The 20975-nt window shown below is 46.4% G+C and overlaps 1 protein-coding gene across 1 annotated transcript in view; it reads right to left on the minus strand.

The window, feature by feature from the left end:
• Nucleotides 1-20756, minus strand: part of IQGAP2 (IQ motif containing GTPase activating protein 2) — a 298400-nt gene extending 277644 nt beyond the window's left edge. Inside the window, exon 1 of the mRNA XM_061158141.1 lies at nt 20615-20756. Within this exon, the coding sequence (XP_061014124.1) occupies nt 20615-20660 (46 nt within the window). The 5' untranslated portion in view covers nt 20661-20756. The remainder of the gene's footprint in view (nt 1-20614) is intronic.
• Between the last annotated feature and the right edge of the window lie 219 nt (nt 20757-20975).

Here is a 20975-nt window from a genome sequence, read left to right on the forward strand (position 1 = left end):
TTGGCATTCTAGCTTTGAAAAATTATGAACAGCACAAATTTACTTTAACATCCTTCATCAGAAATATTAACAGATTTTAACGTGAAGTCAAATAACATTATTTTTTATTTAAAAAATAAAAACAGATACAGAAGGGAATAAAAACTAGAAAGACAAATGCCTAAATGCTCTCACAATGGTTATATTTGGGCAATGAGATTAAAGGTTATTTTGCCTTTTTCTTTGTTTCAGATTTTGTTGCTAGGATAATTACTTCTACAATTCTTTAAGTTGGTTTAATAAGCAATGTAAAGACAATGCTGTAGACCTGCTGACTGATAGCGAGAGTCCACTCCTGACACAGAACAGTGGGTTCTGTGCCTTCCTTTGCATCCATCACCACTCTGAGATGCTTTACTCACTTCCTACAGGACTCAATACCACCTCCCACTCCCACTCCCGGTACTAGCAGACCTGCAGAAACAATGGTCTCAAGATAACCAGAGCAGCGCCAACTGCCTGTCACATCACCCCAGGCCCTGGGCGAGCCTCCCAGGCCCGGAGAGCGTGTGCCTGGCTGCCCATCCTCCCTGGAGAGCTGAGCACCTGGGAAGTGGGGTCCAAGCCCTTCTGAGGGGCTACTCTCCTGTGCAACTCTCTCTGCTCACTCCAAACCCACCCAGGGGGCCAGCCGACGGCGTCGTCTACCCTGGTTGCACCTGCTGCCTTTCTGGAGCTGGCTTGCTCCTCCAGTGCCAATTCAGGGGGTGCAGCCATCTGTCCTGGGCCGTCCTGTTAAACCGCTTCTCCCAGCATCAGGTGAGAGTCTGGGAGCAGGGGTCCTCCTGCTGCCGACAGCCTGCAAGGCTGCAGACTGGCTCCGCCAATCCCATCCCTCAGCAGAAAGGCCTGTGGGCAGCAGACTGCCAAACTCTTAGGCTGCCCCCGCTCAGATGTGCCGGCATCCTCCTGGAGCTATCTGCAGATTCTGCTTTAACTGTCAAGAGCCGGTGCTCATTAGAGCCTCACTACTCCACGTGTGGGCTACAGACCAGTCACTCAGGCATCCCCTGGGAGCTTGTCAGACATCCGGAATCTCAGGTCCCACCCAGCCCGCCTGAATCCCAGCCTTAGACAAGGAACGTGCACTGGAAAGAGAGAGAAGGGCTGAGGCCGAGAACCCGCATGAAAAATGAAACTGCTTTTGTCAGGATGAAAATCTGCTACACTAAAAAAAAAAAAAAAAGAAAAAATCTGCTACACTAGATGGTAGAAATTTGGGGGAAAAAATGTTTTAAATGGTGGGGAAAAAAAGCATAATCTCATTTCCAGCAAAAAGGACCTCATTATTCACAGACTCTTGAAAGAGGAGGTGAGGAAACTCAGCTCACTTTATTTCAGAGCCAAATCCCGGAGCATGAAAGTGAGGCTGTTTCATTTGAAATCACCACCCACAGCCACAAATGCTAATTGGGCCAGTAAATGGTATTATAAGAGCTTAAGGTGGGATTTCAGCCAGAACAAAACACAGCAACGCAAAAGAGAAACGTCTAGAAAACAGTCCTGTTGTTTTTCCTATGGCAGTGATTCTCACCAGGGGACACCTGGCAAGGTCTGGAGATCCGCCGGATTGTCACCAGGGGCGGGGGAGAGTCCTGGCAGCTGGTGGGTCAGAGATGCCACTGAACATCCTATAACGCACAGAAACAGCTCTCCTCATCTAAGAGTGGTCCAGGCCAGAAGTACTGAGGCTAGAAACACTGACCCATGGGATTATCTACAGCAGGGGTCCCCCACCTCTGGGATCTAATGCCTGCTGACCTGAGGTGGAGGCGATGTCATAATAATAAAAATAAAGTGCACAGAAAAGGTAATGCGCTTGAATCATCCCGAAACCCTCCCCTCCCACCCTGTCCCCACCCCCACCACCATCCGTGGAAAAACTGTCTTCCATGAAACCTGTCCCTGGTGGCAAAAAGGTTGGGGACTGCTGATCTGGAGTGTTGCTTCCTCTCCCCTCTTGCTACCCCATCATCTACTCCTCAGCTCATCAAGAAACCCACTCTCCAATCAAAGGCCTGCACTCCCCTCGCTCAGAGGTTTTCCACCCTGGGCTCTGAGAGAAGCCAGCCATTGAGTGTGTGACAGCCGGGGACGGGGACCTGGGCCCCACGCTTTCAGCAGGAAGGGCCCTGCTTGTTCCCTGCTCATTAGCCATGCAGCCCCGGCCTGAGATCATCTATTATAAAATCACAGGCTGGGAGAGCGGGAAGGGGCTTAGTGGGCCTCTGGTCCAGCTCCCCCGTGTATTAAAGGGTCTGCGTCCCAGACGAGTCGGCACACAGACTGATTCCTTTATAACACAGAGGAAAAAGGAGCCGGGACTCACAGGGAATGCAAAGAAAAGAAACAATGGCAGGGACCCCAGCGTTTGAAGTGCCCCGAGCCACTGCTGAATGGCAGGGCTCTATTTTTAGCTCAACTTTCCTGAAAAGGCTCCCTGCTTCCCCTTTTCTTGAATGCCCCAGCATCCTCTCCAACAGTTTTGGCTTTCTGTCTCCTCCAAAGGTTGCTGTGAAGACTCTGTCTAGGAAAGAGAAGTTCATTTCACAGAACAGATCAAGAGCCACCCTACTGGCCAGGGAACCATCCATCCTGAATTGCCCAGAAATGGCCCAGCTGACATGGGAGGCTTTGGCATAATAACTGGAATCCTCCCCCCAACAATAAAGGTGTCTAGGTTTGGGTGATGAATTACACTGTAACCTTTCTTCTGGGGCACGCTATTCCCAGGGAGAACAAAGCTCCAGGCCTGGCATGCTTCTACAGAACACAGTAAGGCACAGACCTGAAAGTGAAGCTCATGCACAATTATGTCTAATTTGGCCCTCGCTGGTGATGCACCAGCTGACCAAAATTCTGCCCACTGGACACAACCGCATGCCGATGAAGGGAAACTCAGAACTGGGCATCCACGATCTCATCTTGTGACTCAAGGGTCTTAAGCGCAGGTTATTGGCACAGACCATGGGAAAACCTGCTCTCAATCTGACCCGTGAAGGGAGTTACACAACAATTTCCAATTCAGACTCAGTCCGCCCTCCAGCTCCTGACACCAGCACACGCGAAGATGTCCTACTTCCGTGTGGAACACGAGCCCTGATCCCATGAGGCCTAAATGCTTGGCTGGAGCCCCACGGAATCGGGGAAAAGGAGCAGAAAAGCCAGGCCAGCCAGGTGCTTCCCTGGCAATTCATTCTCTGACACCAACAGCTTCTACCCCAGAGGGTATTATCCCAAGTCAGTGAAGTCCAGCCGGGGAAGAACTTCTTATCTCGCAGTCAAGAGGAGTAATACGAAAACTAACATGGTGGGGAGGGTCCCTCCCCCCATTTTTAATGACTACAGAATCTCTCTAGGAAAAAAAGAAGACCACAGAGCGGGAAACAGTGCCCGCTAAAACAACTGTTAACAACGTGATGTGTTTCCTTCCCATGTTATCCCCCATAGGCATTAAGTTCTAACTTCCCTATCATGTATCCTGCCCACTCACTTTATTTTATAAGCATTTCTCCACGTCACTTAAAACTGGTATATTTTGGGTTGTCCAAATGACAACAATGTCAGTGGTTCTCCAATGACAACGTTAACAGCTGTCTGCTATTCAGACTTCAAAAGTTTATGTGTAACAGAAGGTAGTAAATTAAGGCGATGGGGAAGAAAAAGGAAACTGAAGCAGTAAAATTTTAATGAAGAATCCATCTCCCAAAATTGTCTTGGTCACCAGGGTTATGAGATTCAAGCCTCTCCTGGAATTCTGCTGGAATCAGTCAACAGGGCTTGCACCAAGTCAGTATAAACTTCAGACGGGTCAAATACAGGGGATGAAAGAGTAAGGCGGGCATGGGCTCAGAGTCACGGGAGACGAGAAGGGATGCTGGGGAGGAAGAGGCAGAATGATCCCACTGTCGGTATCTCTTCAGCATCTAAGAATTCTTGACTTCCTCACTGTCAAGACATCCATCGCTCTGCTCTCCTCCCTCTCACCAGCTCCGCACGCATGCGATGAGGCATACCACTCCAAGGGGGTAGGGGGGGAGGCTCAGTTCACACTATCCCCCCTTCTAGAATGCTCCTTTTCCCACCCACTGAGCTCTCTATGCAAAGTGCTTTACATCTACCATCCCATTCTCTTCTCATGATGCCATCAGATGGGGACCACCACTTCACTACTCCATTCTGCAGACAGCTAGTTGGTGGTGAGCAACAGCACCAGGGCTCTGAGACACTGTCCCATGTCCCCCATCAGAAGGTCACCTCTCTGAGGGCAGAGCCCAGCCCAAGAGGCTCATTTATCAAATGAACACTTCAGTTGCATCTTGCTTTCTTCCTAAAAGGATTTGAGCAGGTTAACAAAAACAGTCATGTTGGGGTGGGGTGGGGAATGTATAAATACCAAGAAATGAAGTCAGGTAAGGGAAAAATGAAAGCAGACAAGAATGATGAAGGCAGGGGGTATAAATAAAAAGCAATGTATACGCCCTTCACAAAGTCTACAGATAAGCTCCAAAGTTATACTTCTGACCTTTTATCGGTCAAAGCAGAAAGGAAGTGGATATCCATAAACTTATTATGTCAGAAAGTCTCATTGCTACAGAAATTATGCTGGAAGCGATGTATGTTTCAGCCATCCAGCCTGATCAAAGGATTCCTAAATGAGCCTATTTTCTACTTACCTGTTGGCTAAACCTGCAGGCATGGCAAAGTGAACACAACAGAAACATCTCTAAGAAGAACCACACACTTCCCAGTTCTCTTGCTCAGAAGGCACTGAATTGATTTTAAGTCTCTGAGAGAGGGTTTAAATTGTCATCATGAGGTGCTTGTTCCTAAACCGTGTGGTAATACACTGCTGTCTGTCTCTCACAAGGCCGGCCCGTCCCAGCACCACCTTCTGATGCTTCAAATCCTTTCCTGGATCTCTGCTTCTTCTGCACTTTTCCTTCTTTCATCTGTTTTCGTGATGACATCTCAGTTTTGGTGATGACCAAGCATGGACTTAATAACAGGCACCAGCCAACCCCCCTAACCCACTGCCTCTCCTGGCCGTACACTTCACTGTTTTTCGTTTGTTTTGTTTTTTTGGCCATGCCTTATGGCTTGTGGGATCTTAGTTCCCTGAGCAGGGATTGGATTCAGGACCACAGCAGTGAAAGCTCCAAATCCTAACCACTTGAACCCCAGGGAATTTCCTACCCATCTCTGTTCACAATTAGCCTGAGGAGCTGTGCTAAAAAACTCAGATGTGTGAAATTCTTCCTTTGCCCAAATGTAATGGCTATATCGGGTTGAGCAGTTGAACAGTATCCTCCCAAAATTCACTTCTGCCCAGAATCTCACAATGTGAACTTCTTTGGAAACAGGATCTTTGCAGATGCAATAAATTAAAATGAGGTCACAATAGATGAGGGTGGCCCCTAATCCAATGACTGAGAAGAAAAGATACCCCAGCATAACACCACATGATAATGGAAGCAGAGACTGGACTGATAGACCTAAAAGCCAAGGAACTCTAAGGCCTATTGGCAGCAAGCAGCACCTAGGAAGAGGCAAGGAGAGACTCTCCAGCAGAGCCTTCCGAGAGAGTGCAGCCCAGCCACCACCTTGATTTTAGACTTCTAACCTAGAGAATTATGACAATAAATGTCTGTTGTACTAAACTGCAGTTTGTGCTAATTCGTCACAAAAGGAAACTAGTACAATGGTCAAAATGCTTTACCCAGAAGATATAGTACCAAGTGTGCAAAACTGACCTTTTAACTTGTACCCACAGGTCCAGGAGGCCCAGGGCCTGGGGTCACACCGCCTAGGTTCAAATCCTGACTCTGCCACTCACTATCTGTGGGCGCTTGGGCAACTGGCTTAACCTCTCTGTACCTCAGTGTTCCCACCTATAATATGGGGATAATATCAGCAACTTCAGAGAGCTGTCACGAGGATTAAATTGGGTGATTCACAGAAAGTGCTTGAGTCGAGCCTGACACCTATAAGCACCCCATGTATTTGTTATTCTTAGCATCATTAGAGGTTAAACTGACTAAAAAAGGTAGAAATTGGCCACTTAGAACTGTACACAACACCCACATCTCATGGTCCTGTCCCCTTATCCCAGGCACAAAAAACCATGGGAGATGTCTCTCTCAGGGCTGTACATGGCAACCAGAGACCAGGGTTAAAATTAGGATCTTCCACTGAAATAAGATTGTCCAAGTTTCAATCTTTCCAGGTTAATCTGCAGAGCCAACATGTTCTCTTGTTAAATAATCCTAGGAACTCCACAAATGATACTCAGCACACATTCCAAACTAATCACTGGAAGATAGCAACCTGGTTACACAGAGGTAGACTCCTTGTAAGGCTCAGCTCATCTCCAGCCAGAGAGCAGAGAGAGGACCAGTCTCCCAAAAGAGCCGGCTGTCTAGGCCTGGCCCCACCTAAGCCAGAATCCTCCCGAAGACTTTCTTACTCTGCATTCCATGGCCCTAGCAGTGTATAAACATGACTGACACTAGCCCTTAGGGAACAGTTTCCCCTTACTTTCAGCCCATACTTGTTCTAGAGCCCTCATACTCCCAGGTTCCTGCCACCTCCCACTCTGGGTAAAATCACCAAGTTAGAAGCCGCTGTCTGCTAGCCACAAGACAGCCAAATGGAGACGCCAAGTCTAGTACAATAGTCATAACTCATTTAAAAAATGTCAGCATTCCAGATAATACTTGCAAGGATGATTGCAATTATTTAAATAGCATGATTGAAATTGATAAGAAATGTTACATTAATTGCTTGCACTGAACGAGCCCCTTCTCGGTACCAGACACAGAATTTTTATGTAGATTAACTCATTCAAGTCTGATCATTATTATTATCCCCATTTTACAGTTGAACAGCATGAATCAGGGAAGTTATGACTTTGCCCCAGGTCACACAGCTAATACAGGTGATCCTTGAACAACATGGCTGTCAGGACATCAACCCTCTACACCTGAAAAATCATATGTAACTCACAGTTGGCCCTTCTGTATCCATGGATTCAACTAACCAAGGACAGTGTACTGCTGCAACATTTACTATTTGAAAACGTCCAGGTTCAAGTGGGCCAGACAGTTCAACCTATGTTGTTCAAGGGTTAATGGTATTTGGAGGAGCCAGGTTAACAAAATAAAACAATATTCTATTTTAAAAATCCTACATATCCCAGAGAGGCAACCAGTTATCCACTACTTACAGAGCTCAAAGGCAGTCTCTTGTCTATGGACTAACACTATTTAAATTATCAATCAAAAACTACACTCTCTTAAAAGTTATACAAAACGTAAATGAAATACTACACACGAACCTTTGTCCTGCATTCCACTTGATGTTGCAAAGAAATAAATCCTGCCCCAGCCAGACACTGGTCTTTATCCCCTATGGAGATGACATGGACCCACACCTGCCCTCGTGGTGGTGATCTGAACAGGAGCTGAGAGGCCTGCATTCCAGCTGAGCTCTCCCTTGAACACGAAGATACGTGACCCTGCTGAGGCTTCCTCCACACTTAACTGAAAAGTGAGAGACGTGAGGCAGTCCCCCTAAAATTTAAACACAGCAGTGCCACATGTTCTAGCAATCCCATTCCTGGGTACACACACAAAAGACATGAAAGCCGGGACTCAAACGGACACTGGTACACCTGTGTTCATGGCAGCTTCATTCACAAGAGCCAAAAGCTGGAAACCACTCAGTTCCCCATCAACAGATGACCAGACTAAATATGGTATATACGTACAACGGAATATTGCTCAGCCTTAAAAAGGAAGGAAATTCTAACACATGGTACAACTTGGATGAGTCTTGAGGACAATGAGCAAAGTGAAACAAGTCAGCTGCCAAAGGAAACAGACTGTATGACTGCACTTACATGGAGTGTCCAGGGTAGTCAAAATCAGAGAGAGAGAGGTGAGCTCCAGGCAACGGGAGGAGGCAGGATGAGGGAGTTACTGTTTAATGGGGACGGAGTGTTGGCTTGAGAAGATGAAAAAGTTCTGGTGAAGGTTACTCAAAAACGTGAATACACTTACCACTGAACTTACACGGTACATTTTAGCTTGTGTATTTCACGGCAAACACACAGACACAGAAAGGGGTATTAATTAATTAAGTGAATTTCAAATCTTGGTTGCACCGTGGAATCTCCTGTGGAGATCTTTTAAAATATCTGTGCATCACCAGGAGTAAGAGGGTAGACACAGTGGACCTCTGATGCACTGGGGGGCAACACTGATACTCATGAAGCATTCATGCCAGGAAATGCACCTGTGCTTCTTAGGGGAGTCAACAGAAGCACAGAGCCAGCATGGGCAAGGCTGGTGGGGATGGATGGGGTGCGGGGATCACAGTCAAAGGAAACAAACACGAGAAACTTCACTGGACCCTGGATCCACCCCCACCCCCCGACTTCCCCTCAAAAAAGGCTATTAAGTTCAGTTGAGGAAAATCTTCAAGTAGAATTTAAAAGTGGATGGTGGACTTGAAGGCATGCGGAGGGGGTTGTGGAAGGGAATATTCTTGTTGTTGGCCTGTGATAGGGGTGAGGTATTTAGGGCTAAACTGTCAGATTGCAGATGCAATAGTGTGGCAAGATGTGGATAGCTGGTGAAGCCAAGGGAAAGAGATGGACTTTCTAAACATTGTTCTCTGTGGTTTTGAGGGTTCAAAGATTTTTTAAATAAAAAATAAAAATATCTATGCCACTGCTCTACTCCCAAACAGCATATCTGGGGCACAGAATTCAGAGAAAGAGTGTTTTCTTTGTGAAGCTCCCCTGGAGATTATAATGGGCAGTGAGGTTGACAACTAGGAATTAGACAAACTCTAAACTGAGATGTGATACAGCATGTATAACAATCAAAAGATGTGCAATTAACCTACGAGGGTGCCCCACTGCTGATACTGAGCAGCCCTGGGAGATTTCTTCACTCCCAAATGAGCCCAGCGGCCCTGCCTCCCACCCTTCCTTCATAGGGTAGAGTTAGTTGCTCAGTTGTGTCAGACTCTGCAACCCCATGGACTGCAGCCCACCAGGCTCCTCTGTCCATGGAATCCTCCAGGGGAGAAGCTGGAGTGGGCTGCCCTTCTCATCCTCACCCTTGCCCTCAGTTTCTCTCCCCAAAGGCAACCTCTAAAAAAATGTTTGCATAACCTTCCAGAGGCATTCACGAGTACATAGGTTAAGTCTATCTTCCTGTTTGGTTGCTGGATCTTGTTTGTCCTACAGATCAAAGGTACACATTTGCAAAGATTTCAAAACTACTTCATAGAAGCACACTATAAGCTCCATTTCTTTCTCAGAGTTCACTAGTCAAATGTGAAAAGTTACAATCGGAGCCTACTTTGAAGAATAACACGTCAGCACAATCCTCCAAACTGTAGGTCGATTCAAACTGACAACAGGGTATACTCTATTGCAGAACGGAGGAGGAAAGCGCTGAAACTGTCCCCAGAAGCAATGCAAAGCAAGCAAAGGGTTCTTGTGTCCCCGGTTCTCGTGGACAGGTAACTGTCTCTTTATACATTCTCGTTAAATGAATATTTTTTGCTTTGGAAAATAAACCTCATTAGTAGAACAAAACTAACAGCCTACTGGTATCAGCTGTATAATGATCATTTCGCAGAAAAACTTTCTAAGAATTCAGTATGAGCAAGGCTTTGGATTGATATGGGGAGGGGAGCAGAGTTTAGGGAGTCGGTGATAGGAGAACTCATATTCCGTGAAGATGACAATGTGACTAACTTCTTAGCCCAACCCTGTGAAGCCTGCCTGGTCAGCCCCGGGCTGAGGCAAAGAATGTGGAAGTGATGGACATACCCAAGGACCCAGGGAGGAAACAGTCAAGTCTGGCTAATTCTGAATCAAAAGCGTCAATAGGAAACATTGGTATGGGAAAAAAAAGAAAAACTAGTAGAAGAAAGCAGGGAAGGCAGAATGAATGAGCAATCTGACTATGGGGACACACAAGAAACAGCCAAGATTCTCTACATCCAATGCATTCTCTACATCCATAACATTCCAGTTATGCCCATAGGTTGAGCTTCACTTCAACTTTAGGCCCATGAACCTAAAGCTTCATTATCCTTCGAGAGGCAGCAAGACCTAAGGGATATCTAATGAACCAGCATACTTCCTCCTCCTCTTCCTCAACCCCTCTTCTAAATCCCCACAGCACTAGGTTGACCAGAAGTTTGGAGGACCCTCTCATTGAAGTCAGATTCCACAATGTGAACTAGGCATAAAGATTAACACTTATTTCAAGCAGTTCCTTCCCATCTCAATAGTGTCATGAATGCTTGGGCTCTCCAACCTGCAGCAATGATCAACTCAACCCTGAACGGGATAACAGGATGCCAAGTAACTGCAGAGCAACAAGCCCTCACTCGGGTATGCTAGTGATAATTTCAAAACCACTTTTAAGATGACAAAAAAATGCAGTGCAAATATCCAACCCATCATCCAACTTTATTTGTTAACATTCAACAATAGAGCGTGTTAGGTTTGCTTTTGTTTGTTTGTTTTTAAAAAAGTATACACGAAGAAGAATTTGGTCTCCAAATTGACAGACCCACTCCATCTCCACAGAGATAACTATTTCCTGTGAGTATATACATTCAAGAAAGCACAGGATGTTTGCATTAATTATATGTAAATTTTTAAAAATGTGCATGGAGCCAAGGTTTTAAATCCATTTTCTGTTAACTTGAGATGAGGGCAATGAGGTGGGAAGGCAGGCAAGAGGCAGCAGAGATGAGGGCAATACCCCTCCCCTGACATTCAAGTGCTGATGCCATGGAGACACATTCTGAAAGAGCATTAAATCATTTAACCCTCTGAGCATGCACTTTCCCATCATCACTTTACCAGAGAGGAAACGGAGGCACAGAGAAATTAAAGTAACTTGCCCAGGTTCCACAGAGGGTGAAGGCAAGTTTAAACTCAACATAAAACATTTGCCTGGCAGTCAAATTCTTGAGATTACCTTTAATTTAACTAAAGATAATAGAAACAAGTTCCTCATTCAGACCAGCAATGCAATGCTGACACTTTAAGCAAAACCTGTAATAACAGCAAATAGAGTCTGAGTGTCTTCCTAGGTACCAGGATTCCAGGTTACCACTTAGGTACTAAACCTAAGCATTACTTAAGTATTTTAAAGATCTGCTGCTTCAATAACATGCAAATCAAGTCCATTTATAAGAAGATGACTAAGGAATTGCCTTAACATTATGTAAGACTGAGTTCACAATAAGGCAATAAAATAAGTGAAGCAAAATTATTAGGAACTATTATTCTACCTTAAAAAGGTTGAAGGCAAAAGAAGGGGGCAGCAGAGGATGAGATGGTGGGGCAGCATCACCGACTCAATGAACGTGAAATTGAGCAAACTTGGGGAGACAGTGGAGGGCAGAGGAGCTTGGCGTGCTGCAGTCCATGAGGTCAGAGAGAGTCAGACATGACTTAGTGACTGAACCACAACAAATATACCTTAATTTGCAAAAAAAAAATATATATATATATAAAAATGTCTTTCTTTAGAGATTCAGGAGGAACAGGAAAAGGCGAACAATTAAAAGTTGTCCTCTTTGGGGATCCTAAGCAAAAAAATCAGAGGACTGTTCTATCTTTAATCAAGAGCAAAAAAACAGACCTATAGTTTCCCGTAATGTGGGCACGGTCTGAATGCACTAATTACTATCAAATAGTATCTCTGCTAACATACTCAACTGACCTCAAAGTTGTGAATGAATGAAAAACACTTTTAAGTTGCCGTGGAGGGGGAAAAAAACAGAAGAAGAAGACATCTTCCAAACCTTACTGTCCAGCCCCACCCACCCCTACAAGGATTACAGTCCAGAAAGGCCAGGGCTGAGACCTTCCTTATTACACAGACAGGTTATCCAGCTCACTCAGCCTTCCCCGCGGCTCCAGAGAGCACCACCTACCCCTAGGAATCTCTGGGGAGTTGACGTCACTTAATCCCTAGTCAGTGGAGATTTGGGACTTTATCATCTAAATCACATTTGTTTCCCAGAAGGGAGAAAAGCAATCTTAAAGCCATACTGAAACAGATCCTATACAGTAAACACAAACCTGGACAGAAATCAATGCCAGGGTTTGTATGCGGTGCTTGTATGTGCTCAAAATCAAACACACACAAGGAATACTGTAAATAAAGAGTTCAGTAACATGCTCATGTGTTTTTACTTACTTGACAAAAACCTGCCAGCCCTGTGGAAAGGGTAATCTGTGTATTAGGAATGCTTTTCCACCCTTGCACTGCAGCACCAGGGCATCTGAAGTTGTATCAGGAGTGCCTGGAGGGCTTGTGGAAAACAACTTAGAAGGTCTGGGTGGGGAAGGGACTTCAGCTTTCCAGCAGGTTCTCAGGGGATGCTCTGCGGCCACTGCAGGAAAACCCACTGTGCTGACTGCAGAAACAGGAGTCAGTGCCTCTGGGCACCTTGGAAAGAAGGGCCATGCACAGCTCAGGACTGTAAGATCAGGTGGGAGGTCCAGGGAGAGCGGGGTCAAATGGGAGGGCCTGCTAATGAACTGGAGACACGGCATTTGCCACTTTTAACCAAGCTGAGATGTTCATCTTGTGGATGCCCTAAATCTCCAGTGAAATTTGATAAGAAAAATTATCATTAAGTCATGGGAGTATGAGTTGTATGAACTGGGGAAAGGTGGAAGAAGCCCCACCCCCTAGATAATCTGGTTGTCAAGGTCCTTGCCTGGCTATAACTACATTCTCTCTTTAAAAAAAAAAAAAAAAAAACCTGTTTTCAGAGAATTCCGAGAATTTGCCTTCTGAAATGGTTTAGAGTGAGCTGTCTACTCGGCTGGAATCTCTTGGGCACCAGCGAGGCTCCAGATCTACCTCTCTTCGGGTTCGTTGGATGCCATCAGCTCCAGAGCCATCATCAGGATTTACACCCAGCCTATCCTAAGTTAGCTGTTGTCCCTGGGGGCTCAGAAGTTAAGGCGTCTGCCTCCAATTCGGGAGACCCAGGTTCGGGTTCGATCCCTGGGTCGGGAAGATCCCCTGGAGAAGGAAATGGCGACCCACTCCAGTATTTTTGCCTGGAGAATCCCATGGACGGAGGAGCCTGGTAGGCTATGGTCCACGGGGTCGCAAAGAGTTGGACACGACTGAGCGACTTCACTATCACTATCCTCAGTGAAACTATATGACAAACCTGACCAATGAAAATAGAAGCGTGACGAAGAGGCCTCTCTGAGCAATGAGAGAGAGGGCACCCCCCCCCCAACACAAACACACACACACACACCCCCAAACTTCACCCACCCTCTTGCTGCTCCAGACCCTGTGCATTCCAACCACACCCACCTTCACACCACCCCCCACTTCACCAGGTCACCTGCCCATAAAATCTAATGAAAAGTTTTTTTTTAAAAAAAAAGGCCTCTCAAAGAACAAAAAGATTCTTCAGGGAGAGACTAGGTTAAGCTGCTCTCCTCAAGACAGCACTAACAGTCTTTGTTGCCTACAAATAAAGGATTCCATGGTAAATTCCCCTCTGGCTACCCCTCCCTCCACAGGACCTATCCACACCACCTAAACACCAACCCCACCAAACAGACACACTGGAATGCCTTTCCATGTTCCTGCAGACCACCCTCAAGGCTGTGGTCACACCCTTCATGAGGCATCCCATTTCCCCTTCCAAATCCCTCACTTGTGTCTTCACTTCCATGGAATTTGGGAGTACACCAATAAAAGTATAGGCATTATTCTTCAACTCCCAGACTCTTATGAAGTGTAAAGCTGTAACCATTTTGCTTCATCCCCAATGTGTGGTACGTGCCAGGTACTCAATTATTGAAATCACCGCTATTTATTTATTTTAGCACTATGTGCCAGGGCTGCACACTCTTGAGAGTCCCTTGGACTGCAAGGAGAGCCAACCAGTCCATCCTAAAGGAGATCAGTCCTGGGTGTTCATTGGAAGGACTGATGCTGAAGCTGAAACTCCAGTACTTTGGCCACCTGATGAGAAGAGTTGACTCATTGGAAAAGACCCTGATGCTGGGAAAGACTGAAGGTGGGAGGAGAAGGGGACGACAGAGGATGAGATGGTTGGATGGCATCACCGACTCAGTGGACATGAGTTTGAGCAAGTTTTGGGAGTTGGTGATGGACAGGGAAGCCTGGCGTGCTGCAGTCCATGGGGTCGCAAAGAGTCCGACGCGACTGAACTGAACTGAACTGCCAGGAACCACGTTGGCCACCGTCACAGGAATGTAAAACATCGTCCTTCAAGGTGTAGGAGAAAACCCCAAGGCTATTCAGGCAGTTAAGGGCCAAGTCAGGATTTAAACTCACATCTACTCAATACCAAACCTTGTGCCACTTCGCTGACATTGTTCTGCCTTTTAAGAGAGAAAAACAAAATGGAATGGTAAAGTGAAAAAGCACCAGCTCATTGGTCAGTCAACCCCCTACAAACTTCTGTCTGATGTCTCATCAACCCTAGGCTTTAATGCATGGCCAGTACGTGTAATATCCCCTGGAGAAGGGCATGGCAACCCACTCCAGTATTCTTGCCTGGAGAATTCCACGGACAGAGGAGCCTGGCGGGCTACAGTCCATGGGGCTGCAAAGAGTTGGACATGACTGAGTGACTAACACAGAACATGTAATAAAGTGTGTTTTACAAATTATCCTATTTGGAATCATCGGAGCATACCATTATATTACGGAAAAGCCTTTCTTCCATTTCAGAGCCTCACAATGAGATGGGATGTCTCTACATATACATAAAATGGTTGGATGGAGCCAGGATATACTCTATAAAAAGCCCATGTATTCTTTGAAGCTTTTCCTTGGAGGGATAAAAAAGTAAAATAAACTAGAGAGAATCCTGTCCACCTACTTTTAAAAGAGCACACTATCCAAATGGCAACAGGTTTCTGCAGTTTGATAAAATCAGGACAAACACCTGAAACAGACAGAAGGGAAGGACACCTCCTTTGATGAGTCAGAGAAGGCAAACTGGCAACAGCTGGTGAGAAAGGCTGACGGGTCTGGCAGCATCAGCTTCCAACCCCGCCTCCCCCAGCCCCTGTCACCGGTTAGCCGTGCAGTTTTGAGACAGTGTCACGGGCTTCAGCTTAGGGAAAACCACTGGTCCTCTCAGAGGTAATAACAAGGAAATGGTAACAATGGCACATGAAACACACAATACTTGGTAACTTCACCAACTTCAATTCCACACCACATGCTGAAGTGCCTACCCTGGAGGGCTTACCTGACTCAGCTCAGAAGTGGGATGGCCTTTCTTTCTCTTTTGGGTGCCATGTAGACTTGGTAGGCACTAGATCTGGTGGTATACTAGCCTTGTAAAGAAAATGAGCTGTTGAAAAGCTTATACCGTGGGAAGGTGAGGGGCAAAAGCAAACTAACGGCTCCCTCAAGAAAAAACGGGTTCTAACACCTGAAACAACGCTAAGTTCTCCAACAAACTGGGTATTATGAGCTTAAATGCTCCCAAACAAGTCATTTGGGCTGAGGACATATGTGATTAAAGTTAAAAGCATACGAAAAGAACACTTTAGCTGGTGACCTGAAAGCACCTTTTGAAAAGCTTAACCACAACATCAGTGCATGTAGGAGGAACTTGATTTTTTGTCTATTACAGACTGCATCTCAGGGCAACACTGCATACACCCCTCCTCCATCTTCAAAGAAAAACACAGACTGTTAGAACCAAGCAGCCCTAAACACAGGTGTATTCAATCCTGTTTTACACACCTGAGATTAACAGTTCAGAACTTAACTTTCTAGCACTGGGAAAGCAATAAGAGGCTGAGTGCTAACCACCGAAACACACCAGTCACCAGGTGATTTGGAAATCTCATTATGCAGACAAGAGCATCAAACACTAAAAGTACCAGCCAGAACCTTCCCCTGCAACACACACACAAACACACCCATGCTGGGCTTATGTTACACTTCTTTAACAGAAGCAAAGAGTGAAACACTGATCATTTACAACATTTCTCGCGATTTTGCAGAGGGTAGAAAACCACAGTTCCTGGCACAGACACATTAATTACTGACCCACAGGAGGCACTTAAATTTTGACTGGATCATCAGTGATGAGCAAAATCATTGTTACTCACAAGGCCCCTCTTTGCTATCTCTGGTCTTTTAAACTGTCAAATAACTGGAAGAAAACTTTTGGCAGATCATGGTGGCAGCGTGTTCAGCAAATACATCATAGTTTGTTACGAGAGCATGGAAGTTATTTGCAAATCATTACCTAAGCATAAGTTCCACTTAAATTTAATTTTGACTGTAGAAAGACTCTCTGGCTGTAATATAATGCTCTCCTCACGTCTGAATTAGTATAGTGGCTTCGCCTTTCCCCTGTTTCCACATCACCTCTGCAGAATTGCGTTAGGGAGCTAATACTCCAGCTTTGTTCTGTAGTAATGTCTTAAAGGGCTTTCCTGGTAGTTCTGTGGTAAAGAATCCTCCTGCCAATGTAGGAAACTCAGCTTCTATCCCTGAGTCAAGAAGATTCCCTAGAGAAGGAAAAGGCAACCCACTTCAGTATTTCTCCCTGGGAAATCCCATGGACAGAGGAGCCTGGTGGGCTACATCCAAGGGGTTGCAAAAGAGCTGGACATGACTTAGCAACTAAACAACATCTCAAAAAATAACTTCACAGGTTGCCAAAGGAAGTGGTCAATGTGGAGGCAGCAAGGATCAAATAGAAGTCTATTTAGTTTTAATTCAGTGCGCCAATGCGCAAATCAGGAAGACTTTAGCAATCTCGCATGTCAGAAATCTGAGAAGGGAACCTTGAAGAAGAACTCATTGAGAAATCCCTCAAGAACAACACACGATGTGGTATTTCACAGACCCTCAGCCTGGTAGAGAAGAGACACCATAACGGCCCTGAACTGAGTTAATTTACTTTGTACAAGAATTACTGAAATAAATGTCAATTCAAGGGGAGGAGAGATGGCAGAACATCAGCCCAGACCTAAAACAAATGTAACAGCTTAATTCAAACTACCAAAAAGCTGTTTTTAAATATGTTTTACTAGGAATATGCAGCACTGGAATTGAAATTACTACAATATATATATAGGATGTATATATTGAGAATATATATATCCCAATAGGGAGTCTGCTTATCTTTAAATGTTGGGGATGAACCCTGCTTGGTATAGTTCGAGATTTCATTGAACCCATAACTCACCAAACCCACAAAGAAAAAGCACTGCCCTATACTACAACATAGCAAATACAATCCTGCAGTCTCCTCTGGTCTTTCTGCATTGACAGAAGGCCTAGAAAGCCAGAAACCGTATATTCTAATACATTATGCCATCCCCTTTCGCATGGATAGTTGACATTAGATAGTATCTATTAACACTAAGGTGTATTCCACTAGACATCATTTTTAAAATAAGCCATGAACATCCTCACACATAGAAGAATTTAGATCTTGCATCATTTTATATAAATGATGCTATGACTAAAAATATTTGTGAGGACAGACAGAACAGACGTATGGTTGCCAAGGGGAAGGGAGGGTGGGGGAGGAATGGAATGAGAGTTGAGGATTAGCAGATGCAAATTATCATGTATATATATGGATAAACAACAAGGCTGCATAGCACAGGGAACTATATTCAATATCCTGTGATAAGCCATAATGAAAAGGAATACAAAAAAGAATGTACGTATATAACTAAATCACTTTGCTAAACAGCAGAAATTAACATAGTAAATCAACTGTATTTAATAAATATATATATATATATACACACACATACATTTGTGAAGTCATTTTTCCATTTGTTTGTCCACTAGGAAAACTATCTCATTGCTTTGTGATTGCCCATCCCCCAGTTTGAACAATTACTTCCTTCAGTCTGCATCTGATGAGGGGAGAACCCAAAAGTACAGCCCCAAATAGTATTTGACCAGCACTAGTATTGCTGGATTAAGTACATGGACTATCCTGAATGAAGGAACATAGCAACACAATAAATTCTCTTTTAGTTACACCTTGCGTGTCAAAAGCATTCAGGCTCTGTTCTGTAAGTGGTATTTGTCCTCACACAGAATAGAAAAGCCTGTTTGCTTTTCTAACTTCTCCATGAAAGAGGACATCTGAAATATATGATGTGTATGATACAAACCTTCCCCAGTGGCAGGCATCCGCCTGCCAATGCAGGAGACACAAAAGACTGGGGTTTGATCCCTGGGTCAGGAAGATCCCCTGGAGGAGGAAATGGCAATCCACTTGGGTATTCTTGACTGGAGAATCCCATGGACAGAGCAGCCTGCCGGGTTACAGACCATGGGTTCGCAAAGAGTCGGACTCAACTGAACACATTATACACATACCACCTTTAGCTCTAGAACTACTTTGGAGGAGAAAGGTGGTAACAGCAAATGATCTTCTTTAACAAGACACTCAACTCAAACTAAAGTGCCATTTAGTTCAGGAGATCTCTCAATGTAGCTGTTGATCTGGGGTTTCATTTGGCTGATGTTGTACCTTTTAAATGAAATAACGATTTTTAATGCAATAAAAAGAATCCATGAACATATATCATTTATGAATCTGGCATCAAAATCATAGAAGTGTTCATTTTAAGGACACAATAGGCTATTGTGTTAAAGCCTTAAGAGTTCAGGGTGGTCATAAAGTCTGGAAATTGGCAACTATTTTCCATTTTTCACTATGTTAGGTGACCAAGGAATGCCTTCCTGGGGAGAAGGATTCCAAATAGATGGCACACCACTCATTACATCAAGCTCAAAAGTAAAGTTAGATGAGGATTTCCAAAGGAAGTGGCTACACAGAACGCTTTTCACGCTTGTGGGATCTCAACCTACTTGACAGCCATGTCTAGGAGCACTCTAAAACCACAGGTGCATTCAATGAAAACCAAGCTCAATCACAGATGCTCATGCAGGGAAATGGGTGGAAATGCAGCATTGATGCATTGCGCTCTTGTAAGTTTGCCCAGCACACTCAACTAGCGAGGCACAACACATCGAACAGATCATGGTTTAAGACATGACATCAAAACCCCTTTTTCAATGCATACTCGCCTAGTTTCCACCCGTTGTGATCATCTTACAATCTGACACAATGAAGCTGCCAGACTCTCTAGGCGCTTGACATATCCAGGACTTTCACCAATCTGAGGACGCCTGACATCCCTCTGGATGAACACATCCCAGCTCAAGGAACTCTGCCCTCTGAGTGGTTTAGCAAAGCGCAAACTCAGGCTGCAAAGGGCAGGCCTGGGGTTAAGAGTTAAATGCATTTCCCTAGAGGACAGAGGCTGCAGCTGACTCCTCGCTGGCTGACACAGAAAAGGTCACCTGGGAAAACTTCTCATCTCTGATGTTCCCTTCGAAGGCCCACGAGGACAGATGGCAGGGTGAGCAGATTGACTACTCCCTTTTTATGAGGCAAGCCTGTGGCCCTCACAAGTCAGAACCACAAAACATAACCTTGCAGCAGGAATCACCACCTTAACCCAAACCTGCTACCCTGCCACCAAGGCCAGCCCGGGCAAAAGATTAACCTGTGATCTGTGACCATGGGTTCAGTGACAGGGCCAACTTTGTTGAGAAAGAGGGAACGCGCCAACTTTCTGTTTGTTTTAAAGGAAATACTTCCTGGCACATGTTTGGTAAAGACTCTGAACTCTGCACATGAAGCCACGTGGTTGGATCTAATCTGGCTCTATCCACTTAACGATCGGCCAAAGCAACGTCCTGCTGAGGGTAGCCCCTGGCGGGTAATCGACAGGGTCTCATTCAAGTCACGCGGCTCCAACCGGATCCCAAGGAGCCCAGCGCCGCGTCCTGTCGGCGCTGCAACCCTCCCGCGCGCCGCACAGTCCCCGCAGGGCCCAGGGGAGGCGGGGGACGGGAAGGAGCGGGGCGGTAGGAGGAACTGGACCGGAGGTGCCCCTTTCAGCTGCAGCAGGAAAGGACTCCCAGCTCCGGCGGCCCAGGTGAAGCTCGAGGGAGCGGCGTAGAAGGAGATGGCAGCCCTTCCAGGAACGCCGACGCTGCCATTAGCAGAATGCGCGGGTACACTGCTTACGGAGCCCACCTGTAGCCACAACAAGCAAACTTTCCTCCCCTTCTGAGTTGGAAGAATCGGGTCCCTAACGCCACCCCCTGGCCCGAGCCAGCAATACGGCTGGGAGCTCCGCGGGATCCTCACCTGATACCCCTAAACCCCCAACTCTGTGTTTCAGGGCGCAGACCCAGTTCTTGCCTCGCGCCACGGTGGGGTGTGCAGGGGGGAGGGACTGGGGTGTCAGCTGGGTATTATGAATTTGTGGGGAGAGCCGGAGGACGCCGCTCACGAGCCTTTGCAACTCCAACTCCCAACTTTGCCAGCCACCCAGCCGCTGCCCTCCTGTTCCTCTGCGGCGCGCACTCGGCTCCCCCGGCTTCTCCAAGCCCTCCTTGGAGGAGAAAGCCCCCCCAAAGTCAGCGGATTCCCGCGCGCCCGGCGGACTTACAGCCATAGCGAGGTCTCTGCAGGGACGGCTGGTCCTCGTGGGGCATCCTGCGAAACTCTGGGGGCCCGCCCGGGGCGCGCCCCCCGCGGCTCCCCTCGCTGGCCAGGCTCGCCGCTCCGCGCCCCGCCGGCGCGCTTGTATCCGGCTTCTCGCTGTGCCCGCCTGGCCGCCGCGACAGGCGCCCAGCTCGCTCGGTGCGCCCTCGTCAGCGCCCGCAGCCGCCGCCGCGCGCTGACACCCGGGCAAAAGTGAACTCTCCTCCCTCGCTCGCTCTGGGCCGCCGCCGCCGCCGCCTCCGGGGCAGGTCTCCTTTCTCCCTCCAGCCCTGCCCCGTTATCCACCGCGGTGGGAGCGCGCGCCG

This window comes from Dama dama, chromosome 12 (assembly GCF_033118175.1).
Source record: "Dama dama isolate Ldn47 chromosome 12, ASM3311817v1, whole genome shotgun sequence".
NCBI classification, from domain to species: domain Eukaryota; kingdom Metazoa; phylum Chordata; class Mammalia; order Artiodactyla; family Cervidae; genus Dama; species Dama dama.